At 36.7% G+C, this 23,579-nt stretch overlaps 1 protein-coding gene across 1 annotated transcript; it reads right to left on the reverse strand.

The window, feature by feature from the left end:
• Nucleotides 1-450: 450 nt before the first annotated feature.
• LOC139134583 (aminopeptidase N-like) lies at nucleotides 451-22,023 on the reverse strand. Its single transcript, XM_070701493.1, has 17 exons — nucleotides 21,109-22,023; nucleotides 18,089-18,365; nucleotides 15,946-16,066; nucleotides 13,167-13,321; nucleotides 12,174-12,287; nucleotides 11,167-11,307; nucleotides 9,967-10,098; nucleotides 9,188-9,369; nucleotides 8,544-8,632; nucleotides 5,866-5,999; nucleotides 5,318-5,521; nucleotides 4,648-4,724; nucleotides 4,283-4,390; nucleotides 3,731-3,901; nucleotides 3,382-3,510; nucleotides 2,734-2,806; nucleotides 451-2,325 (listed from the first exon to the last, which is right to left on the reverse strand). The coding sequence occupies exons 1-17, from the start codon at nucleotides 21,765-21,767 to the stop codon at nucleotides 2,167-2,169; spliced, it is 2,925 nt and encodes a 974-aa protein (XP_070557594.1). The 5' UTR covers nucleotides 21,768-22,023; the 3' UTR covers nucleotides 451-2,166.
• Between the last annotated feature and the right edge of the window lie 1,556 nt (nucleotides 22,024-23,579).

Here is a 23,579-nt window from a genome sequence, read left to right on the forward strand (position 1 = left end):
GTCGATGTGCTGGATGTGGTTTGGATGAGACCAATGAAAGTGATTGAAAAAGAATGACAAGTCACTGCTCTATCTTGTAGCTTACTTGTCTGTCAAAATGAACAAACACAGGTGCCCCTCTTGTGCATCCATGGCAGGTCTTTCGTGTTGAGAAACCATGTATACGTCTAGAATGGCCTCATATACATTCTGTTTACATTAGCTCAATCCCGTGTGGCAGTTTTTCGACCACTTGCAGTGCTTGGGAAAAGTGATTGTATGTAATAGCCTACGTTGTTGACTCGGAACGTACACAAACCCTGAGATTCCGATCGTGTTATAGTCTTCCTGAGCTGATTAAAACCAGAAAGCTCTTGTCATTGAATGCAAGTGAACTTTCGGATGGAAGACATCTCGTGACCTAAACACTAGGCCAAGAAATGTCTTACGACTCACTTGATGATACATGAACACAGTACACATAGGAATTTATTGATGTCAATAGAAAACTGTTTATAAAAACAGAAAGATAGTCGATGAATCCTTCATAGCATCAATATAAATTAACCATGAAGATTCCTCATGTCCTTGACCTTTATCAGATTGCGCATTTCAGATCATATTACAATCAATCTCTCTCTCTCTCTCTCTCTCTCTCTCTCTCTCTCTCTCTCTCTCTCTCTCTCTCTCTCTCTCTCTCTCCTCTCTCTCTCTCTCTCTCTCTCTCTCTCTCTCTCTCAGTCGTGAAGCGAAGCAATACATGTAACACTGGGACATTGAAACAATTTAGATAAGGAAGCCAAATAAGCAAAGGAAAGAAACAAATTTCACGCTTTTCAAATTCAGTGAATCCCTGTAAACTACTTTACGGTTCCGTATCAACTGCCCTGCACGTCTACCCTCAGAAAATCTAGTAATCGGATAGTCTAGATGTACGATTTTGTCTTCCTTTGTTTATCAATTAGCCTGAGTTTGGAAAACCTTTCATTTATCAACTTTAACAACTCAACCCAGAGGGCATCGGCAAATTTGCTATTGGATAAGACTTGAAGATACATATTTGTGTTAGGCTCCTTGAAAGAATATGTTTAATCATCGGAGGCTGTTACAGAAATACGGAATTTTTAAATCAATTTTCATTGAACACGCATACCCCTGGAAGCTTTGAAGACATTTGAAAATTGCATGAACAATTTGTCAATCAGCATCTGCGTCACTATGTATGTAAACATCAAAACAATAAATATCTCGATAGGCCTATACATGGAAACTGGCTAGAAATTCTCGATATTACAATGTTGTGTTCCTTGACATATCCACTCATTACTTCGACAAGTGAACTAAATGGGGAAGCCACTGTGAAAACAGAATCTTGTAACACGGTAATGCTATTAATACTCTACAATTGACCTTGTTTGATGGCGTTATATTTATATCGAGTAGAAAAGTATTTCAAATTGGAATGTACACATAAGATACTATTATTACTCTGTACACACATTTCACGCATACACTTAAATTATGTTCAAAACAATACAAGCCACAACTAAATGAAAGACGTAATGCTATTTTAGAGCTTGATTTGGTGACTTTGAATTCAGCTTACTTTCTGAATCCTGATAATCTGACCTCGACACGTATAAAAATGATGAGGCATATATTTCATTCGGAAATGGTTGTAATGAAACGTTTAAAACTACATATGTTCTGATTTTCACTAGATGAAACTGTCAAGATGTATCTATGGGAAGGTGTCTCAGGTTTTTGATAAAATATACTGTCTTTAAAAACCCGAATGTTGTTACTTTCACTCCTTATTGTGACAAAAGAAAGAGATTATTCATAAGTCTAAAGATGACGCAAGGTTGTTTTTCTCAATTTTCAACATTGTGCCATGTTACAGGTCATAATGTGCCATCAACTTTGGCATCTACATAATTTTGAGCAAAAAGTTAAAAAACACCCATGGATTAAAACAATAGAACGATTGAAATTATGTAATTTTGGGACTGTAAAAGGTTAAAGTTATTGACAAATAGATAAAAAATAAGTAGTACGTACATCTCAATCGTTGGTAGATATTTCAACTCTTCCATGATTGTGTATTCCCCTAAACGTAATAGTTTATATACCGTTCTTTAATGAACATACACACACATACAGGTATAAAATGCACACACTTAATATCTAAATGCTGTCTTTAGTCTTTTCTTGAAACCATAACTTCAGTTGGTCGTAATTTCTGTCCATCCATATAATGCTAAGCTCGATACGGTGAAGAGCGGCGTAAAAGTTGCTGGCGGCATTTTCAGGCATATCATTGTGCAGCTCGGCAAACTCCTCAAGCTAGGACGAGAAAAATGAATTGTTTTCAAATTATATGAAATGAAATAAAGACGACTAATCTATCACATTGTTTACGTGGTAATAGTCAGCTAGTCTCTGTCAGTTATGACAGTAAAAATATCATTTTAAGCTTAACGAGAATATGTATAGATGTTGACAACTTCAGTGAAATAATTTCGTACAAGTTTTTACTGGTTTTCCATTCTGATGCGGAAAGGCGACACATCTCTTGGCATAATCTACTTTTTATTTGATAGACTGATTGCAAATTTCTGTACATCATCAAATTAATTTGCAATTTTTGTACGTGTATTAGCAATTGTCACTACGCTAAGGGATCATTGCAAACGTTTAGGGATTGAATGAAAAAAGATTAAATTGGAAAGAAGTTTAATGCGAAAGAAGTACCATTTCTTTTTCTCTTCTCGTGTTCATCTCGTCGGAAAATCCCCAGACAATATCGTAGGCAGCATCTCCGTATCTGTTTCAATGCATGAATAAATATAAGGAACAAATAAATTATGGAACATATTTATTATATGATGATTATTGTTCACTGAAAATTAGTCTTTTAGCCGCAAACTGAAATATTTTCATATTCTGAAACTGAAGTGTAATAAAATTACTCTACACATTTTGACAATTTTACCCACATTCCTAGGCTCCTTTGATATGCGCATTCACAAGTATCTTATTTGAAAAACTCACTAAAGAATCCAGTGTACAGATGAAAGTTAATATTAAACATGGGAATGAATAGGCCTATAGATTAAGAAGACCACTGTAGACTAAGATAAAGAGTGATTCTCGATGACTCAGACCAGATCAAACAGAGGGATTTACAAACCATGTATATAAGTTTTTTTTAGGATTATCCTAGTCTAGGCCATTGCTTTATTGGTATTGCCCCACAGTACGTCATTTTAGCAACACAGGCACTGATTTGTTAATATTTTATTATTATCATTGTATCGTTACTTTTGTCAGCAACTAGATAACAATACTAAATATCTTTCCTCAACTTATTCCTATAGGCCAAAACTAAAGCATACTCACGTTTCAAGTAACTCATCGAAGTTATCCATAGTGAACGTCCAGGCTATGGAGAAGCCCACAGCCGAGTATCTTCTAGCGTTGTGAATTCCAGTATTAGCCCAGCCCCAGGTCAGTGAATATTCTAAATATCTGAATTACACAACCATATGAAAATTTCAACATCAAATAAATACTCATCATAACCGCAAACCTATAACCTATGGCCATACATAGTCGTATTGATAATATTAATCGATCAAAACATCAAATGCAATGGAAAGGAAAACAAACAAACAAACAAACAAACAAAACATCAATCAACATAGATTCCAAAGTTAGCACTTGATGCAATATCTAAATATCTGTTTACCTTGACAACAGGTATGGAATATGTGTGCAAGCCATAGTTGCCTGTAGATACGATCTGTCGGTTGGGTCGGTTAGTTTACTTTCATACATCTCCATGGCGAACTCCCATTCTACATCACCGCCGTACCTTATAGCGGTGCAGTATACTGTAGTTTTTGTGTCAGCCCGGATTCTGTGTACAGAAAGAACGTTACACTGGTAAACTACACTGCCATTGATTGAACAACACGCCATACATCTTTTTACCTTCTTCCTTAATCATTAGAAGTTCTATCGTTCTTGTTAACAATACAAGGCAGCTGAGAAGTACAAATGTCTTGATCTTAGAACCACAACAGTATCTGAACTTAATTTATGAACAGATACAAATTTACGAGTAGATATCTCAGCTACACGGCTCTATTTCAATTAATGGTACGCCCCCATTTTAATCAATGGTACGACCCCATTTCAATTAATCGTACGACCCCATTTCAATCAATGGTGGCGTAATAATTGATGTTGTTTTTCTATTATTGAAAGGGATTAAAGTGGCTGGATCTGCAAGACTTACGTGTTGTTGCCGGTGTCAATCCATTGATGATACTGGTCCTTGCATTCTTCAACACAACTAGCGTGTGCATGACCACAGGCAACGTTGATGGCTGTCATGGTACTCATACTGATAAAAGTGACAGGAGAAATCGGTAAGACCGAATATGGACGAATATGAAATGCTTACAAGAAAAATAACAATCTATTTTAAGGATTGACAGTTGGAAGTTCACCTTGTTCTTATTTTCTCCACATGTATTTTCTTTAAATACACTTATTTAAAGGTTTTTGATACGCTGACGTTTTATCTATTTACATAGCTTTTCCTTTTTATCTATTTTACTAAATAATTCAGACTGCAAAATTTCAATATATACGACTTACTATACAAGAAATTCTTCGTCTGTGAAATCCCATCCATACTTTGTGTACATTGGATGGATCAAATTTCTCATATATTTCTGAAAGATGAAGGTATTACAAGCACATTAAAAACTGATCAACATTTAACGCTATCATTGAGATGCATTTTTCCTTGTGATGTGTTTAGAGTTATGCATTTCACTTGGCCGTGTATCTTTCATGAAGCATGGGTCAATAGATACCGAATTTTATGTCCAACATTGGTTGCCAGGGTTCCTTCAAGACGACAATGCGTGGTTCCCATCACACCCATTTGAAACAGCATCGCTGGAGATTTTTTAGTAGTTTGTAATAATTTTTTACGATTTATATCTGGACTATACTAAAGTTAACATATACTTTTAGTAGTGTTTAACTTTGAGGGATACACGATAGAAATCTTATTTTGTGGTTTAGTGATCTGCATAGTTGTCATGTGTGGCTAGTGTGATCATTGCATTGCGACTGAAATGTAATACTGAACGGCATTTCGTCAAAAATTCAACTTCGTAATTCCACAATACCGATGAAAGTATTCATGCATCTTTCTGAAACAACTTGACAATATGAGAGAATTCGAAAGAAATTTGATATGGAGTTAAACGCGGCTGGAAAATACTCAGTAAGCGAGGCATATCAAATAGACACATACTTGATAGTATCCATAAGCTGTGGTTCTTTTCAACATGGTCTTTGTAGTAGCTATGTTATCTGTAGTAGCTCTCCATGGGTTGTACTCCTCTTCCTCAGACAAATATTCGGTCAGTTTCCATGCTGTCAGCTGATCTAGCTGATGTCCATGTGATAATGTAAATGAATCAGAAAGCAGCTCTGTACGGCTACGTATCGGTATAACCTGTAATATTGTGACAAGGGGAGAAATTTTAACAAGAAGGATACATTTTGCGGGGATTTGCCAAGGCGGAGGGCATGCAGTGGGGAGCCTTTTGAAAGAGCCTGGCCGGCGGAGAATTTTCCTTGTCGTGCATTTTGGAGAGTGGAAAACCAGTCTGCTTGAGGAAACAAAATTCAGATCAGAGGGAAAAGACATTTCATACAGCTTTGAACGCCCCTCCTTATTTTGAGACCGTTTAAAATACCGAGGAGTAGCATACTAGTATTAGCATGTAACACGAAAGTGGTTAAAGTTTACGGAAAATTTTCTAGTTTGCTGACTGTGAAATAATGAAAACTTTATACCTTGTGTTCAGTTAGTAATTGCTGTGCTAATTTCTCCCAGTTTTCAGGTTCGTAATTGACGCGATAATATCCAACGTTGTGAACATTAAACAGTACCCAATCATCGGACGTTACCCCGGTCATTTGGACATCAGCTGCAGCAATGACAACAAAATGCGTCAGTAATTTGATCTTTGAAGATCCCTACCGTGATCGCACCCTGTATGAACTGATCGTAATAATCACTTTGATTACTCAATGCACCATCGCCAGAACAACAAACATGTGGTAATTGATGGCATAAAATCAAAGCTATTAAGGTGACCGGAAAGGCTATTTTTGCACCAATTCTTTTCTCAGAGTTAATGTCAAGTTTAAAGTGTTAGAATCAAGATATTTAGTTCAAATTTTCAGGATAACCCCCTTACTTAATACTTTCTCCAAAGAATATAAAAATTGTATATTTTTGAAATATGACACCAGTAAATATTAAAATTTAATTTTTCATATTTTTTACATATTTGATACATCAACTGTCTGCTGTAAGCCCTAACCATCGTTAGCTGCTCTCCGTTCTATTGTCGATGTAATGCATGGTAACCGTTGTCGGTGTGGTTCAATTACAAACTTTATCGAACTATTCACAGTAGCTTTCCTTAACATTCCAGGAGAATATTTATGACAGCCAAGACATCCTACAAACAACTGAGCTCAAATGCAATATATAGAATTCTAAGGATGTCTAACTGCAGAACGGCGTTCTAAATGCTGCGCTATGATCCAAAAGACCATACCTTGGTTATGCTGTCTATATTTAGATCACCTTGGCCTTTTACTTAGTGCTCCCTTTTCCTGATACTGTCAAATTCGCAGTAAATCCATCTTATATGTGTTTGTTTAAGTTCACTGTATTTAGTTTATGTATTCTAGTTCAGGGTTGAGTGAGAAACTGACAACGCCAATAAACAGTTTCGTTATTCTTAATGAGAATGAGTTCAGTCAGTCAACTTGTACAGTTCAGGGGAAATTTATATTCTCAGAACTCAAAGACAGAATGATACTGTAGATTGGAGTTGAAGTATTGATTACATTCTGTGATTGAATGCTTTCAAAATAGATGTTCAGCCTATACCTGCAACTCACAACACGTCAGAACGGTCGCCATCTGTGTAGCTTTTAAGACATTGAAGACAAATCGCAGTATTATGCTTGTTTCAGAATGCACCGTTGGTAATTTTCCTAGTTTTACTGACTTTGAAGGTCTGCGCGAACTTTCAAAGTTGAAGATGCACCTCGCACAAATCATTTTTAATTTTTAAATATTTTAATTGTTTAAGTAAATCATTTGTAATTTCACAGCACTAGGATTTATGTACAACTCTTTCTAACTCAGACGAATTTTTTAGGTTTAGTTTTGTCAATGTTGACGCGATAATATCCAACGTTGTGAACATTAAACAGTAAGTTTAAATAAATAAGTCACGTGTTTGATCTTGATCTTGAAAAGAAGCAGATCGAACAAAAGAGTACTTTATTTATGGAATATCCTGAGCGCCAAGTAAACAAACTAATATAACAAGCTTGTGTGGGTGATTTACTTATGCTTTGGGTTAAAAGAAACGATGAATTAATCTCCCGTGAGATATATTCCCTTTGTATGTCAGGAAACGTCAAGGTCAGAAAATATCGGCATATGACTCTTCAAGCTTGCTGCGGTATCCGTTACGTCATAGAATTTAATATATATGATTTGGACGTCGATGAAGTGACCGTTGACTGATAAAAACTAATGGCAAGATAACAGATGTTTAGAATCCTTGTTTATCTCACCTATTGTCACTGGGGTCGATAGTACATTGATCCCAATGGACCACATAGCAATGTTGTGATTGTATTACAAAAATAAAGCAAGCCAGTCCAATGTATAGCATGTACAAATGTCATGACTGAAATTACAACATTATTCTTTGAATATGAAGAATTTTGTCTCAATTTGAACAAATATGAACAAAGTCAATCACTGAGGCCTCCCATTTAAAGATCGCATATCTTAACATCAAATTACCAATTCAAAAGAAGAAATATTTTGGTTAAAACAGAAGTCGCACACTAAAATACGATGCTGTCACGTTAAACTTTGAAAAGGTCATCCCATTCGGTTGAGGGCGCAAATAGATCATCAATTTCATAAATCAAATCAAAAATTCTGAAACTATTGTTTTCTCCAACGTAAAGAAAAGTATTTTAAAACAGAGTATTGCCTTGAATGACGTAAAATACATAAAAAGTTGATTTACTGTTTCCACAGTTATGACAGAAACAGTCAGTACAATGCCAATAATTTTGTAATGGTTTGAACCATAAGTGTACGCAGCACTTAGGAAACAATTTAACTAGCGAATGTTTTGACGACTTATGCAGACTGAAGTCGGACGAGGTGAAAAGATACGCCTCTGCCAATCAGGCTGAGTGTCATCGACATCAAAAGTAGTCATCCTGTCTAAACTGAGACTGTCTTGATCACGCTTGGGAGTTAGGAAACCCAAATAAGTCTGTTGATATGTCACACATTGTGAAATTTGAAATTAGGCAATGTGTTCTGTAATGTCAAGCAGAAATAAATTGATTTTCAAAAGCACAAGGAACTCTTAATGAACGATATTTGACGTTACACCTTATTAAGAACACAAGAAGGGTACCTGGTCCTCTGTTTTGCCATGTCCTCCCTACATTATCAAACGTCTGATCGCCTTCATGCGTGTAGGTAAGCATGACATACCATTTGTACCTGTCAAAGATAAGATCATTTGTTACTTTTGACCTGGACCGATGTTTTGACTGCGACGAATAGATATTTTACATTGTTACTTTAAAATGTAATCTACAACCAATTGAAAAGTATGTCAGACCAGTTCTAAATAGTAATTGACATTCATAATTAATTCACGACAACTTTCATTTGATTTTTGACATAACATCCTTTGCAGAGAAGCAAGACGAGTGTACCGATGCGGGAAAGTTTCCCGAGCTTTCAAAATCGGACCAATATAGCTTTCTTCAAAACTCAATAAACAGTTGCGATGACACTGAATTTCCTACACATACAATTCGATATTCCTATTTGTAAAAAGTTGAAAAGGCAGAAGCAGTCGACAATTGGAATACACAATGAACAGTCATCAAGACTGACAATTCATCGCCAGTATAGATAACGGTTGCAGCAGACGAATGCAAGCGACTACATCAGACTGTATTACATCAGATTTGCAACGATAAGTGTGTGCCGCCATTTAGAATTTGGATTTGTCCAAACCAACCAACCAACGAAACATTATAGTCTTACCCCATATCTCCATACTTATCAGTTGGTCTATCAGTTGGATCAAGAAGAAAATGCTGCTGTGTCGTATGGATTATGGTTGGATCGTCTTTGTCACGTGATACATTGACCACTGGATATCCCATTTGTAAAGTCCAGGTGTCCATGATCTTTTTAACGTCCACGTTGTTTCTCCCTATGTCTACCTATGATTGCAAACAAAAAGGAATTAGGAATGGGAATTAAAGAAAACGACTTCTCGATATTTAATCCAACAGGCCGTTGATATCAAAACTTTTTTGATTGTACATTTAGGGAAAGTCATTACCAGTTGATCGACTAGCCCCAACTGTACAAGGGACATCTTTGCGAAAGATCTGAGAAGGCTGTGTATGTTAATGTAAATCTTATAGCTGAATGTGCTGATCTATATAGTATGAATTTCTTTGATCTATATGGATGTATCACGTCACTCACATTCTCACATATTTTTCAAACATAGGGGTGAAGTTGAATGTACAAATACACACCACTACGATTCGAAGAATATCGTCTTCTGGAGACCTGCAGAAGGATTCCGCAAATCTGTGCTACAAACCGTCATTTGATTTTTTCACATTGTACGAGATAAGCAGAAATGATCGGTCCTATTTTTTTGTCTTGCCAAGTAATTGTTTCTTTGTGATTTTCTTGAAAACAAATAAATTTGTCCAGTTTATTTTCCTGAATTGTTTAGAGACAGTTTGTAAGCTTTTGATTGGCTCGAGTGAATTTTACGATTGTCAAGAGATTTCTTCACCCACCTTAGTCAAGGCACGAAATAAATCATCAGAGACAACGTTACTGTAGTTATGGCTATTGAGATACAGTGTAAAACCTTCTGTGAGCGTTACTGGGGTCAAGAAGTCTGCCATCATGTGAACAAGGCTTGCACCCTGTCAGAGAAAAAACATTGAATTGAATTGCGGCCATCTAGTTATAAACGATCTCTTGAATAAATACAACGACAACAATCTTCGGTCAAAGGTTGCAGGAGTTCAAACATTTGTTTTGAAATAAAACACACAACACTATTAAAATAGTACGTGTATTTATTTCTGTATCTATACTAATAACATTAATACATATTTAGATCGGGAGATTCATGAGCTCATATTGAAAATCTTTTGTAGAAAATGTTGATGATCTGTTCAAACTGTGACTGTGTAAAGATGATGAACATGTCAAGTCTGTTACTGGAATGATTGAAAACACGACATTCTTTTCTCATGAATTTGGATGAAAGAGGTTTAAATTCATAATTGTGTTACATACTTATGACAAGTTGAGAAAAAGTCCATGCAGCGGGGATGCAATATTTTATAATACTTATTTCTGTCCTTTTTCTATGTTGATGTACTTTAAACACGTTAATCATGTCCTTCCGCTCGTCAACGTGGCGAACTTTGACTTCATGTTGAATTCCCTTGCTGACAACCAGTGGGACACTACCCCTTGTTTATACAAAAGGCAGCGATAATTGGAGTGACCTCGCGGTATTTTGCCAACATTCTGAGCTACTTGGCTAGTGACAACAATACAGCAACTATCAGAGTAATATTTACGAACCGCTACCCAGAAGACGAGTGAAATATATCCTTTATTTCGGGGACAAAGTTCATTAAAACACGATTGGAACTAATTTGGGACAATTGGATGGTGAAGTAATGCCGATTTAATCTACACATATAATCTCATCTGCTTTTCTTTTTAATTTATACACTTGTTTTTATGAGTAATTTGTAATATTGCAACATTCAGCTATGTGGCAACTAACACTTTTGAGAAATTTGAAAAATATGAATATCCCAAATTAGTTCCAATGGTGTTTTTAAGATCTTTAATACGGCAACTCATTTCTGGGCGTAGAATTCAATTTCGTACGTTTATATCATGTGTGTTTTCTTGCACAAAATAAGAATATAGTAAGTTTACAACAATGCGATCGTGAGAATGACCTCTACCTTTTGATACGAAATGGTATCGAAGACTGCAAGGACTTCCGATGAAGTGGTTCCAACTTGATAAATGACTGGATGAGAGTCGCCACTTGAATCAACATTCATAGCTGCATACAAATCACTCCATTGGAATACTTGTTCGAACTAGATTAAATAATGTGAAAAGAAGGCGTGGAAATCAATACGTGATGAGTGACTATAGCGAGAATTATATGGTGATAGGAAAATTTACACCTACATTCGACAAATATCTGAAGAATAAAACGTTGGGAAGAATTGTCGACGTCCTTCGAAGGGAGACTGAACAAAATAGTTCGGCATTTTGTGACAAATGAATGCAGGAATCAAAATGATAATTTGCGTTACAAAACCATATTCAAAACGTAAACATATACTGCGCAGCCTAAAATGGTTGTTAATATCATAAGTACGAGAGTAGTTTATATTTTCGATGGATCATGAAGGCACTAGTGAAGATGACAGACTTTGTACAACGTAAATCTCAAACGGATTGTATATTATTTATATTTGTTTCACGAATCTGCAGATAGCTTGCAATATTTGCAGCATCTTCAATATATTTTGAAACCTTGAAAGAGCATGGCCTCAGCTAGAGGCCACGGTTCCCCTTCATTGCCACATCTACTTTTACCAATAATAAATTTTCAAAAATGCCATAAAATCAACTGCAAATACTGTAGAGTGGTAGATTTTCAATACTTAACCAGTGACTGTATTTTTTTCTTTTTTAATTGCATGGCCGATAAAATGGTTTAAAAATGTTAAACGTTCGTTTACAATGATAATACTTAATTTGTAGTGACTGTGCCTTAAATGTCATCAAATACTAAAATAGTGTACTTGTCGGCATAATAATAAAGTTTGCTTGTCGCGATGTTGTCTTGCAAAGAAAATCACAGCCGATAAAATCTCCCTCTCTGGCCTGATTAATGTTAAAGTAAGATGTGTCTCTCATAATCATTTTGTTATAAAAGACGAGAAAAGCGTACCACTTGCCAGTCTGGTTCAGTGTGGTTGCTTCCAATGTATTCTACAAAACTTGTTATTCCTTCATTTAGCCAGGTATGATCCCACCATTGGCAGGTGACCAAATCACCAAACCACTGTAAATGATAAACAAATCATCGGCATCAATTTTGCTGAGTGCTGCCACAACAAATCACAATTTAGTCCAGCCATCATACGGTGTCTCTCTGTCTCTTTCTATCAATCTATTCTGTTTTCATGTTTCTCTTCCCCATTCCTCTCCAAGTCATTGTTCCCCTTTTCTCTAGTATTGTATACCAAGTCTCGACACAGTAAACATGGTGAGCTTGGAATTCCAATGCCATGTTATATATGCCAATTTAATTGGTAAAACGTCGTGCCCGATTTGAAAATATAGAGATTATATCGGGGTTGGAATGTGATAAAGTTTATCATCAGGTCAAATCTTTTATCAATCAGGCATTGTCAGTCGTGCTCTATTTACGATCTACATTTTTTGTACGCTATGAACGTAAATATTTCATCTATTCCATGTCATTTCACAAGATTACTGTAATTTTTGCTATTTAGCTGTGAGTCTGCAGTTAAACATTATTTCATGTGGTCGTGAAATTTCCGTAGGGATCTCATCTTTTACTTTCCTGTTTAATTGATGATCTTAAGAGCGAAACAAGATCATTGTTGCGGTTAATGACCCCTATTGACCTTATAAACTGTAAGTCTACCGTAAACTGCTTGCGAGCCTTCGTCATGCTACCATATGCCCGAAATGGACCATTCCATTTCACGTATGTATTGCAGAGTCAGGAAAGACTTCATCGAATTTAGAAACACATGTGTGAATACCATACCCTCAGTGCGTGAATTTTTATCATATTCCAGGCAGGAGGAGGTATAGATGAAGGGGGTGGGGGAGATAAGTGCATGTGAATTGTTTGTGTTTCTCACATGTAATACAAATTCCAAGGACCATATGACAGCTCTGGGGGTCCTACCTGATGTGCTACTTCATGCGACACTAAGGAGTTGGATCTCTGTTTCTGATAAGGAGTGTCGATGCCGGGTGTGTAAGCAATGCGGCTATCTCTGTACAAAACTACACCCCAGTTTTCCATACCACTAAAGTAAAAGTTTGGTATGGCTACGTTGTCTGCAATGAAATTAAACATAGACCAAATTTGTTAGAATTTTATGTTTTCTGTTAGGCATGTGTTATTAAAGCGGAGTATATTATGGAAGCGTTGCGCTGAATTGAGCTCGTCCACCATGCATTTGTAAGAATACGACAGTAAAATACGTGGAACTTCAAAAGGTCACATGACCTCAAAGTTGCTGTTGCTAAAGGCGAACGAATGTTGTGCCAATTGTTTACTTAGCTATTAGCAACCTTTGCCAAAGACTTCCTTGCTATTTTCTAGAGACAACTTTCGTGCTTATTTTGTCTCCAGCAAATGTCAATTTCGCACATGTCTGATTTCTCTTGATTGTATACAACTTCGACGTCCGAGCGTGACTGTCTTTCAATTTCGTCTAATTGCATGGCAGGAAGCGATTTCTCTATTTCCAATAATAATGTTTTCTGTATCACTTGTCCAGTGTATGACAAAATGAAATATTTTTTGGGTGAATCTATTAGTAATTCAAATTGATGAGCTGGTGACTTGTCGTCTTCCGATGCCATTTGAGGGCAAGCTGCTCTGTGATTATCATTGTTTTACATCATAGACACTCCATCTTGCCACTCGGCATCTGCTGAATGCACTCAGAAGCAGATAAAGCTTTCACTACAAAGAATCAGCAAAGTGCAACAACACTGAATCATTAACTTGCAATTTCAGACGACTGTGTCCGAAGCAACTGAAAGGAAAGATTTTCCACCAATCTTGATCGCATTTTTTCCATTTAAAAGTGCAAGTTAGAAACATCTTTTAAAATAGACGGAACTTATTTTTATCTTTCCCGGAACACAGTGCACATAGCATGCATGAGACGATAGCTCAGATCCATGCATTCTCATTGTTGTTAATATATTGATTTAGTTAGCCGATCTTTGCTACTTTTTACTACCCTTTTATATGTACTAGTGTTGTCGCATATTATGATAAGAACGTTGATTAATAATGCAAAAACCTAAACTATTTAAGAGAGAAGACGAATAGTAGGCAATGATTCTTTATGCAGACCGCTGGTGGCAAGGAACTTAAAAGATATTGTTTATATTGCTGGAGACCTCTGCCCTAGATATTATCGTTGAATATTAGCTGTTAAAAGAACTTGGTGGTATTGTTTTGAGTGCCCACGGAGTTTTAAAAATACAAATTGATAAGACGCAGCTGTGAAAGACGGGATAATCCTTGGTCGTGGTCTAAGATAAAAGCAAATGTGTTCTCTGATTTTTCCTTCATCGTCATATAGACAGATCGCCCCCGTTACGTTGACAAAAGTAACAAACCGTTCAAAGTCAAGAGTGTTTGGTTAGATCAGCTGTTTCATACGTTGTGATACTTTAGTCTGAGTAGAGGGTATTCGCGTAAAGTAATTTTCTAATCTTTGTTATCCCTGAGAGACAGCTGATCACTAGACAAGACTGATCGTCTTTACCTCGCAGTCATTCGATATAACGCAAAATAATCAATATGAACGACAAAATATGAACCTTTCAAGCTTATGTTGTTTTGGTTTTGACCCCTTAACACTTTGGATAGAAGGTATTAAAAGGCTATTGAAAAGGGCAACGATACCGGTATTGGTAATTTTCACATCATTCATGCAAGCATGCCCGATAGAGTATTCGTTTTGTAATCCTACTCCATAAAAGTAACGCCATAAACAAGAGAGACTTTGTATTCAATTTACCACATGTTTTAGCTCAATTTGCTCAATTTATTTTCATAAGTCGAAGACGCATGTGGAAAGTGTAGCATTTTTGTCAGTACCATATCGGGCACTTTGTTTCTTAGACAAATCTCACGCTTTCTCCGACAGCATTCTAATGCTTTGGATTTCCCGACGTGACTTACTGATACACAGCACGTTCCGTGTATCCTCAATTTATTTTTATGCAATGTTTTCTGTTAACTTAAATGTCATTCTGTCGATGCAGGCTAGACATTGACGCTCTTTTGGGTAGATGCTACCACTCCTGTCATTTAAGATTCGGTAAACAATTACTTCCTGTTTCGCGTTTTCAAGCTTACTGAGAATTGAAGGCGTTAAAAAGCATCCTGCATAAACAGAAAGACGTCAAGTTAGCTTTGTGTGTTGATCTTCTGTAAAGACTGACACTTCACGATTGGAGGCAGCGGTGATTTTGATTCATCATGATAGCTCATCGTTATACTGATTTCGGAAAAAATCATACCTTTGATTTCATACCATGATTGTATTAGTCTGTCTTCCATAGCAACGACAATGTGAAATGTGATGAATGGTTGTCATGGCAAGAAGGTAAAGCTGTTTATGTTACTGTAATGTGATTTTGATCTAAAGCAAATCACGGTGTATTTGTAATTAAACATGGTCAATAGATTATGTAATTTTGTTATTTCTGTTGATATTTGATATGCATTTGGTAAAGAGTAACGTCCGGTATATTTACTTTTAAACTTTCAGTGCACTTTTCGTTTGTTTTGATGAACATAATAATAAGAAGACATGGTTGATAACAGGGCACTAGATCCTAACCATTATTATTGATTTCTCAGAAATACATCATAATCACCATATTACTAACGCAGTGGTACAACAAGTCACAAACCAATAAAATTAACTTACCTAATTTTGGTGGAGCGTAGGGAATACGATATAATTTTTCAAATATATCCACTTGCTGCGTTGCCATATCAACTGCGTATTCGAATGCTTCTATTCGGTCTTCTGGAGCCCAAACGCTTACCTTGACATGCAAATAAATAGTAAATCAACAGAGTAATCGACATTTCTTTATTTCTTCACAAATTTTATCCTATCTCCTGTATAAGGAGGCTTTACCGTAAACCAACACACAAACAAAATTGCTGTGTTGTTACATAGCATTTAAACCACACAAATTGACCCAGCCAGAATTGAGATATTTTTTTTTGAAAAAAAAGCAAGGAAATCGGGGCGATTTGCATAAATTTACATAAATTTACATTTCTTTCTCACCCACTTACGACTTTTGGCATACTAAAAGGTGAACCCAGCCAATATTTTTATCTTGGGTTAAAAAATGATGAAAATAAATCTTTGCAAAATAGTTATTTTGAGAAAAATAAGCTGTGTTACGTGCAACGCCAGCTTAAAGGATAACCAACCTGAAAAGTGGACTTTCACGTTTAAAAAATTCTAGAATAAGCGTCGCTCACTGAACAAACTGGCAAGCAAATCAGTAAACGATTTATCAGAAACCCAATGTATCGTCTACTCTACCTCTATTCTTTGCCAATCATTTTTGAGGGTTTTATATTTTTATCGATATTTAAGGTAAGCGCCTGATATATTTACGAAGCAGGTAGACGAAAAATGTCAAAATGGTGTATGACTCCTCAAAGGACGTTTAACTGTCTCATACCAGCAACATTTTATACAGTCTATGATATCAAGACTGCCTTTGCCTGACCTTCAAAATTTCGTAAAAAGTAGAACAGGGGCCAGGTCACCTCTAATGGAGGTCTGCAAATGCGAAAATTGGCAGCTCTCTAATTGCCTAGTCTCAATATCACAGACGGGAGCTTTCATTTATTACCAGACAAGGATCGGTAGGGTACTTTGGCATGGAGTGTGCGTTTAATGTAATCCCCTGGTGTGTCGTAGAACTGTAAAATGATTCCATTGACATGTCACCATTCCATGGAGATTTTCCCATGGTTGACTTATCAGTAGAAAATATTACTGTAGGTATACGTCTATCTGTAGATAAACCCGGAGCAACTTACAAAAATACTTTCTAAAGGCTTGATCAGATTAAGATTGAAGCGAAGCGCTTGCACGGTACACAAAACGCTTTCGATATGTTATGTCTTTAAAAGTGTAATACAATGCTATTAGGATCAGAATGTAAACTCTTGATTACAAATTATATGAACAATTTCCTGAGTCAATTCAACTTTCCGAAAAATTTTCTTTGGAGTTTCTTTAGATATACTATTTCGAGGCAATAGTATTTATATTCAACTCGAAAATCAAAGTTGAAAACTTAGCTCTTATTTTCATATAAAAGGGAAATTGTTCTCTCTTATAAACAGAAATACGAATAGACTTTTCGGCAATTTGTTGAAGATAAGAGAAGCACATTAACTCAACTTTACCGGGACTGCAAACTCAAAATGACCGTCATTCTATAAGTCAACTCTCTGTGAAAAGGTAAACCGCGAATTTTATGACAAATAATAAAAGAATTGTGTTAAAATGTAATTTCCTACATTTTTCAAAATGAGTTCATATAAGCCGTAGACCAGGAAACAATTTCAAGACTGGTAGTCCAAAAGCCTGTCTTCGAGGAGCATGATATGTTTCGTAAACGGGGCACACTGTCTTGAAAATTGCACTATGTAAAGACAAACCAGTGCTGGTAAATTGCTATTTGTTATTTGTTATGTGTTTATGGCATTTTCATTTTGACGTCAAAAGCAAAACATGATTCACTTCATTTCAACTTACACAATATCTTGCCGAATGACCGTGTCAAATTAAGTAACACTTACAAATTTTCATTTGTTATGTGGAAAGGGTTACGTTTCAGGGACATCATCACATGTGATATCTCGGGGTCATCAAACCTGACACTGTCTTTGAGATACTCTCCCACCTTTGATATCGTATATTGGCGAGAAAACAGCAATTTATAAAGTTCTAGAAGTGATGGATTTCGGTTTTGCTTTGAACATTGTTCGCTACATAGAACCAAGAAATTCATTTAAAGTTCAAGGTGACTTACAGGAATGCTTGATTCTGTATATCTGGTGATATTGACAAAGTCTGAGATGACAAGAGCAATGACGTAAGTTGACATAGTAAGAGTAGTGTCGAAATGCGTTCTTAACCAACCATCTTCACTTCCTGGTTCAATCTTGATGATTGGCATGTTAGAAAGTGCAGACCTGCTGTCACGATGTTCTAGTATGATGTCAAAGGTTGCTTTGAGGGCCGGCTCGTCAAAACATGGGAAACCTCGTCGGGCATAGGTAAGTCCAAACTGTGTACATGCCAAATGCCTGGATTTCATAAATAAAACATTTCCGTTGTGAGTTCAATATATTATAATGAGTTTACTTCGACTTTTTATTTCTCCTGCTATATACAATATGTCATATGACTGAACCATTATAGCTCACAATCTTAGCTTCCGGAATTGATCGCCACCGTCGGCGTAACAAAATTGACTGAGAGTTTAAGTCAGCCAACGCCGATGCAAGTTGTTCTAGGAGTAAAACATACTGTAACAGAAGGTAGAATTATCAACTGTTATGCCAGGGAGAAACCCAGGACTGTAATGGGGTGTCATTGAGAACATCATAGGATAAATAGTTGATGGATTAAATGGCACCGAAAATGAAGACTGGAGAATTATGCTATCCTTTAGAGTCTTCCTGCTCCAAACTCAGTTCGATAAAATATAGTGAACACCTTCATTTGGTATCCCTTTGCATGTTCTTTACATCCACATCCGTAGAATCTTTATATTTATCAGACATTTGGATATTAAATGTACATTCGTTGATTGTTTGAATAAACATGATAAAGTGAACTTCATCATCGTGTCTGAATTCTGTATAAAATTACAATTATTGTAAACAAATGTATTTGACCCTTGGATGGTTTGTCAACTCGCACCAGTAGCAAACGACCATACTCGCCATATTTAGGATTTAAGCCAAACACAAATTGAAGAGCTACGCTTTATGACGAAACATAAAATCTGATGGACTAAATAGACATCATGTGGCTTTACAAGAGAAATAAATAGCCTAGAAATTACATGAAGTCAATTTGAGAAAAGTGGTTGTTTCTTCCCCCGAGGACACTTCGTGATTGAGTGAAAGCAATCTGTATGATCTATGAAATACGATAGCTCTACGGGATTTGAAAAAAAATAATCGGTGAATTTAACCGGTTAATTCAAGGTTATACAGAGGAGTAGGGCTTGCAATGAGATTGCGTTTTACACACAGACGTCTATTTAAGCGATCAACTATCGCAGTGAATTGCAAGTTGCAACAACATGGAGATGTAATTTAAGGAAAGAGAGAGAGAGAGAGAGAGAGAGAGAGAGAGAGAGAGAGAGAGAGAGAGAGAGAGAGAGAGAGAGAGAGAGAGAGAGAGAGAGAGAGGGGGGGTGACACAGAAAGAAAGATGCAGAGTCACAACTATCGCAGTGAATTGCAAGTTGCAACAACATGGAGATGTAATTTAAGGAAATCTAGATATGATATATTATGAAGGCTGCTTTGGTAAGAATTAGTATTATCTCGAAAATTTATTATAGTTTAAGCCCCCTGACGGACGGAGAGAGAGAGAGAGAGAGAGAGAGAGAGAGAGAGAGAGAGAGAGAGAGAGAGAGAGAGAGAGAGAGAGTCAAAGAGACTTCGTGTTTGAGTCAACGTGTGTGAGTTGTGTGTGTGATAATATAATTAGAAGCAATAAATTTTATTCTGCCTGTAAAAGTACACAGACAAGACGTATTTTTCAGATGGTAGGGCCACAGTAACCACTCGATTAAATCTGAGGACGATTTATCCTCACTTTCTGTCAATGAGGAAAGTTTTGTTTTCTGTTTGATCAATGCAGTCAATTGGGGCTTTTGCCAATTCTGAAAACATGCAAGAGATATAACATGCTCTGAACGAAATACATTTGCAGTGGGGACATCAAAGCAGGTGAAGTGCGGACTTTATACTGTCGGTATCAGAATGACGACAGTTGTCACAGGTAATAAGTTTGCTGGGCTTTTTGAATATGTCTTCAATTAGGCAAATGCCTCAGTAGTCAATCACACAAAATTATCGGAGATTAGTCAGGGGTTTAACACTTGCCAAATTGTTATCGACATCCGATATGGCATGGAATGCCATAAAGACAGTACACTGGTTAATATTTGTTTGTGTCGCCCTATATTTAAGTTCAGCAACGTTCGAGAAAAACAGAAACCGTCTATTTAAGAATCAAAATAAGAATTTATTCATAGTCTACATATGCAATATGTAGTTACATTTTTGTCCCATTTCATGTGCATGTTTGCACATTCTACATCCATCGAATGAGGTCAATATACTCCTTGAAATGGACGTTTCCCTTTATAGGCTTACACCAGTCGATCTCGCCTTTGTTGGGACACATTTTATTGATTTACAAATACAATATGATTAAATTGTAATGATAGCAAAGCACACACAGACTTCTCGCTCTATGTACCTTGGTCGCCGTACTGGTGACAAGCATGACACGTGATTTTCAAAACAAAAAGATAACAGGCAACATATCACTCAGAGGCTGACACTGCAGTCCTACACAATGCTTTGTAAATAGCAAATATGCTAATTAAGGATAGATTATCAAATTGATAACTTTCAAGTATGCAGGAGTCAGATATTTAAATTTTATTCCAATACTTCTATAACATGCCTGAGAGCAACTAAGTTCAATTTTCAAGTCTGCTGCAACAAATGAAACTTTAAGATATCACCAGATCTATTGAATAGCGTAGGCACAGTTCAGTAGTTAAATACACTGTGCAATTTTCAAAGCGTTTCCATATGTGTGTATGTGTACACTGTACGTACACACCAACGCTCGTTTGTACGTAAGTATGTATACGTGTGTGTGTATGTGTGTGTGTGTGTGTGAATGTGTGCGGATTATATAGCACAAGCAATTGCAGTATTGCAGTGTTTTATGAAATAATTCAGTCAAAACATTGAAAGATGGTGATGGTTTTCGGATCTTACATCGATGGCTTACCTTTCGCCTTCTTCCCCGTCAACTGTGTAGTTACTGACATAATAGCCAAGCAGATCAGGTTGGATCAGAGTGCCATTGAATGCAATTTTCAGCAAGTACTTTTCACCGGCTTCAATGTTGGATTCGAGGATAATGTTTAGAAACTCGTATTCTGGTTTCAAGTCACGATTCCAGCCAACGATTGTCAGATCTTCAAGCTCTCCTTGATGAGTTTTGTGACCGAATGTCATCGATATTGGGTAAATACTGCTGTGGGCATGAAGGGTTATCGTGTTTGTTGTCTTAAAACATATTATATCCACGTGTACCGTACCCTCAAAGCTGAACTGCTTATCACTGTGTTCACCGTCCGTTTCGTCTAAGTACGTTTTGATGTCCACTGTGTAGTGTTCGGGTTCTACATTGCCTGGTAATCTAGCTTCAGTAGGATTGTGAACATCCTCTGGTTCATCTGGCTGTGGAGGCAAACCGCTTACCGGGTCTGCAGGCGTATCATCACACGATGATTTTGGAACATAATAAGCAATTAAAACAGAAACTGTAATTATCACAGCTACCAAGACGACGATGATAAACCACTGTAAAGTCGAAACGAAGCAACCTCCTCGCTTCTTTTTGATGTAGTCCACGTCTTTTTCTGTGTGATTACTGTAAGCCATGTCAGCTGCAGCTAACCTTCTTGAATATCGCGGCACCCAGTTTAATACTCGCCGGCTTTTGAGTGATGTTGCCGCCCAGAGATGTTTGCAAACTCCGATAGTCAGTACGCGAGCCCACTTCTCGACAACCACATCTCGCTGTTCCGGTAAACGAGCTTCTCCCTCCGCAAATATTTGGCGAACATTTTGAACCAATTGGCCGTAAAGTCATGTAATTTACATTGTGGTTGTGTGAACGTAGTGTGGCGATACTTGTAATGTTTAAATCAACTTATAAAAACGTCTCACAATGTGTACAATGTACTAGGTCTAGAAATTATTAATTTACGTTGCCATAGTATCGGCATATGAATACATTCAACTTCTGAGGGTTCGCTCTTGACGGTTGTTGTGCAATATGCAGAACATTATTTTACAGAAAGGTGGCGTTTTTTCATCTGAAGTCACTATCAACTTATCGGCAAAGATTTCATTGTTTGTTTTCGATTTTAAGAACTACAGAGAGAGAAGTCTTTAAACAGTCGTATCAGTGAAGTGGACACGCTCTTTGGTCCGCTGCTGTAAAGCGTCTGTATCGTATCTTCTCGTTTATGCGAACAACTGGCAGTAAACTGTTAAAAACTAGAATGAACCTATTTTATTATCATTGGGATGAATGGAAAAATCTTACATGATTTCATTGAAATTGATGTCATATTCCGTAGCATAGGCAGACTAGGCAATGCCTAATCCAGTCAACCCCTACTTTCGACATTGCTACATACAATACATATTAGAAAACTAACTGATTAAACATTCTTTGCAAGCTTTCATCCGTATTATGAGAAGATCAAGGGCTGTTTACGCTAACATATTTTGATGTGCTTGTTGCTAGTTTTAAAACTCCCCACAAGAAGAACATTAACAACGCTTCATTTTCGTCGAAATTTAAGAGGATGTAATAATAAAATCTATGTTTTGATAAGGATCTTTGCTTATAATTGGGGTTCGATTTTTAAATTCATATTTGCTCAGATGTAAAGTTCTGAAAGGTTGCGGAAAAGGCGATGTCTGCGTTGTTTGTGGCCTTACTATATTCACCGAGATGTATTTATTTAAGTTGGTTTAAGAGAGACGGTGATATTCCATACAAATTGACATGCTAAATAATACTGTACGTCAGTTTAGTATAAATCGTTTGCTATGCTTTCAACACGACTCACATGACAATGCAGCATCAGCTACAATTAACGCCATAAAACTGTCATCGAATTGTCGGACATGAACACCATGAATATTATTGTCGTTGGCAAATAAAAAATTTCCATTTTTATCATTTCGTCTTGACTTCGCTGAAATATTTCAAATCAAAACAGCTGCACATTTCCTGGTCGTCGTTGTCAAAGATACACACAAAAGACGTTAGTATGCAGTTCTCCTTGAGAGCTCTGATTTCAAGTAATGTTTGTGTCACCCTAAACATCAGGGTGGAAACTGGAGTAGAGCAACCATATTTCATCTAAGCTGCACGCCTGGAGATGACTAGTGCTATGGAATGCATTTCTATAGCAAATCCCAAGATTTCACTGATCAAACAATTACCGCCTTGCAATCCTGTAACCCCTTTGAAGATGCATCGGCGTTTTGAAAGGACAGAAAACATGTATTTATTCGATGCTAGATAATAGTTTAAGGCAAACATTTTTGATTAATCGGATAACATTTAGCTGCCGCTCGGGGAAAACTCCCATTGAAACACACATAGAGCTAAAATGAGGATAATCTGCGTTAGACTCTCGGGGTCATCATTGTGTTCCTCACAATGTCACCTTC

This window comes from Ptychodera flava, chromosome 6 (assembly GCF_041260155.1).
Source record: "Ptychodera flava strain L36383 chromosome 6, AS_Pfla_20210202, whole genome shotgun sequence".
Taxonomy (NCBI): domain Eukaryota; kingdom Metazoa; phylum Hemichordata; class Enteropneusta; family Ptychoderidae; genus Ptychodera; species Ptychodera flava.